At 34.8% G+C, this 3,701-nt stretch overlaps 1 protein-coding gene across 14 annotated transcripts in view; it reads left to right on the top strand.

Annotated features, from left to right (window-relative positions):
• tns1b (tensin 1b) overlaps positions 1-3,701 on the top strand; it is a 167,897-nt gene that overhangs the window by 122,585 nt on the left and 41,611 nt on the right. For all 14 annotated transcript variants that reach the window (XM_036209791.1, XM_036209786.1, XM_036209787.1 and 11 more), the window contains one exon: positions 2,348-2,519. In XM_036209791.1, the coding sequence (XP_036065684.1) occupies positions 2,348-2,519 (172 nt within the window). The remainder of the gene's footprint in view (positions 1-2,347; positions 2,520-3,701) is intronic.

Raw genomic sequence — 3,701 nt, 5'->3', positions numbered from 1 at the left:
TGAGTGGCATGCCAATGAGAGTCGTTAACATATAAATAACTGAGTTGTTGTTTGAAGCTTGCAAAGTATCTGAGCTCAAACTGCTCAAAAAAAGGATAATGATGTGACTCTATTACAATAAATATTTTATATCAAGCAAGAGACACAGAAGCCAAAATAATTAAATCAATAAAACTTTCAAACAAAAGTTGAGCACTGCTTATATTCCTGAATCAAAGATTTGGACGTACACATCAAACTTTTACTCTTGTTTTTTTTTAACTTTTTGTTTCTACTTTTGTTTCTTGTGTAAAAATGATGTCTAACCTTTGTTTAATTCACATGACTCAGTCTTATTGCCTAATAATACATCTGTTAAGGAGAGTTCATGTTGCTCCATATTTTTAACTGCTTTTAATTTACTACAGAAAATCACCCAAAAAATAGCAAAACCCAATTTTTATGAGTATAAATTCAATACTTGAAGATGATCACATATATAATTAGTGCTTGAAAAATCTAAAATCAACTCCTGATTTTGTAACTTTTGTTGGTAACTTTGGGTTTTTTTTTTTTTTTTTTACCAAAAGTATCTTAAGTTTTCCAGTAAAAACATTCTTTGTCTAAATGAGATCACTCAATTGGATGTGCGGAGTTCATCATTCATCGAGGAGGTATACCAAAAACAGTAGAGAAACCAGCTGGCGTAAGACCGCCAAACACATGCCAGTGGATGTGGATCAGCACCAAACCACAGTCCTGTAAAGACTGAGCTCAGATACCGGCTTTTGAAAGGCATTCCCAATCAGAAAAAAGTGGGAAATATTTATACAAATCAAAAGAGCCATAAAACGAGATCACACAAGAGAAAAACGTGTCTCTTCAATGAACTTAAACGATGGGACGTCTCTGTTGGAACGGTGGAAATGTGCACGTCATGGTCTCCTTGATCTTTAGGTGATGAATAATTTCTAGTAAGGATCCTTTGAGTGGCTCCAGATGTATGCAGCAGTGTCAGTTACAGTGTTGGTACAGTAAAGCTGAGGTGATCCACAAGCAGTCCCCCCAGGACCCCACTCACAGCTGACAAATGTGGGAAATATGCTGTGTAGTCTGGATTCAGATTCTAACCCCCACCTTCTTTGTGCATTCAGTCAGTCCAACAACTTTATCTGTTTATGATTTCTGATCCTTTTTCCTTTTCTTGTTTGTCAAAAACCCACCAAAATGCAAAGAGATCTCTAACATTGAGAAAAAAATACCAACTTTTGAACCAGGAGTCGCTCCTTTTCTTTCAAAAGTTGAACATTATGTTTATTTGTGCACATTTGGTTGTGACTATTGAAGTTTTTAGTATTCAGCATTACCCCTTTAAAGGAAAGGGTTAAAGTACATAACAAAAGTGGAGCAAACAACCACATGTCTGTGTGCTCTACTTTTGAAATGAGTTCAAAGAAAGTGTATTAAAGTACTTAACATTCTGCCATGAAATTACTGTGCGTGTCTTGTGACATCCATGAAAGAAATTGTTGTTCAATATTAATTTCAGGGGGAAAAAAATCCAACTCCTTTCTTAACTCTTCCCTCTTCGAAAACCTATAAAATGGTCTTATTAACTTTATCTGAAGTCAATTAATACATTTAATAGAAGTTGAGTTTAGATGTTTAATTCTTTTGATCTATTGTAAAACTGTTCCCAATAGTCTTTTAATTATGATTTTGCCATTTTTAGCCAAAATCAAAAAACTTGTGTAGTTTTGTAGGACATAGTTTCTGCAGAGTGGCTGGAGTTTGTTAGAAATTCACCTCTGAATTGTTGGCGGGACTGTTGACATCCCCCTTCCCATCATCCATCTGTTTACAGCTCCTTACAACCTCAACCTAACATTACCAGTACAACAAAAATGGATATTCAGCTGTACAGCCTTTAGATGAGGAAAACAAAGACATGTATAGATGTATTTGTCTACAAGCGGATGGTTTTGAAAGGAGCTTGTGTCCTACTAATAAGATCTTTTTCAAACATGTTTTTGTCTGCTCCTGATTCACAATAGTTTGACTACAGAAATACTCAGAAATACACATCCAAGACTTATTTTCTTAATTTATGTCGTCCATCATGAGAAAAATTGAGTTAAAAACACCAAAAACACAATATTCATTGGAGTGAGTCTGTTAGATGTGCAACTCCATAGAAACTTCCTGAAGGACTTTATGTTTGTTTCATGAACTTTCTTCTAAATTAATTACAATAAATCCTGAAAATATGCTGTATCAGTCTTTAAATTCAAACTCTGGATTTTATTTAGGGTTTGAATGACACGACTTACAAAACTAAAAGTTCCACTTATTTCTGATTTGTGTGAAGGAGCACCAGTCTGCTGCAGGCCCTGGACGAGACCTACGAGCTGGACTTGGTGTATATCACAGAGCGGATCATCTCCGTCTCTTTCCCGGGCAGCGTGGAGGAACAGAGCTACGCCGTCAACCTGAGGGAGGTTGCCTCCATGCTGCGCTCCAAACACGGACACAACTACTTGGTAAGAAAAAAAAAGAAATCCACAAATAATTACTAAAAACCAAACATAACGCAACTGTTTGTCCTTTTTATCATTCCTTATTATCTCAGCCCCAGACACAAATGTACTCAAAAGAAAGGTTATGTAACATGTGCATCCATTAACAGTTCATCTTATTTTGGAGGATTGCCAAACTGAACGTTCCCACACACCCACATGCTTTCCCCAAAATCAGCTCCTTCTGTTTGCTGCTAACTCCTTGTCTTCCATTCCATATTTTACATTTTGCATTGGTTTAGATTTGAAATCCAAGCTTGAAAAATCCAAAAAAAACAACCGTTTTTGTTTAAAAATATATATATATATATCCTACTTCTTGGGAAGATGAGCAAAAAATAATATCAGAACATTTTTTTCTGTAATCACAGAAAAGGACAGCTTAGAGGAAACTTTAGGGTCCCAGTTGCCTGTACGTCACTACCACAAATATGTGCTCCTGTTGGAGGAATAAAACTGGAATTAACTAGATAATAAACGATGTAAAAGCTAACTAGCTTAAAAACTGTTCCAAAATATCCTCATGGAAAATTACACAAATGTTATTTGTAATTTGGGACCTCTGAATCAGCATTTGTGATTGTATTGATGTATATTTATGATGCTGTATATGGGATGAAGGGTCTCTTTGGGTTAGTTTATTTTCTTTTGTTAAATGCTGCATGTTATTTAAGGCATGGTGGTCCTAATGCTAATGTTTACCATGCTAACTTTTAAAGAGACAGTTCTGTAAAAGTTACCATGCTAACTTTTACAGAACTGTCTCATTATTTCTCTTTATTTAAAGAAATACAAAATCAATCTGGATGAATACAAAAAAATGTCCAAATCCAAACTGTACAGTATGACGTGTTTCCACCAACTACTTAAAATTAGCTGCTCATCCAGTTGTTGTTCTTTTTTTGCTTATGTATAGCTACTTAAAATTAGCCAAAAGCTGAAGAATATTTTATTCTCATTTGTTTAAGAAGTATATTTTTATTTACTGGTCATACACAAAAGCTATACAGGGAGTTTTTGCTAGCAGGAGTTAGCCGATCTACAACAAATAAAGCAAGGAAAACTGTTTGGCATTAGCAAGTAAAGTATTAGGACATTCTATATCAATTTGTTTGAATTATACATTAAATAATCCAATTAAAGTTC

This window comes from Oryzias melastigma, linkage group LG21, assembly GCF_002922805.2.
Source record: "Oryzias melastigma strain HK-1 linkage group LG21, ASM292280v2, whole genome shotgun sequence".
NCBI lineage: Eukaryota > Metazoa > Chordata > Actinopteri > Beloniformes > Adrianichthyidae > Oryzias > Oryzias melastigma.
Note: the sequence above shows the minus strand (reverse complement) of the source record. Positions and strands in the feature narration are given on the sequence as shown.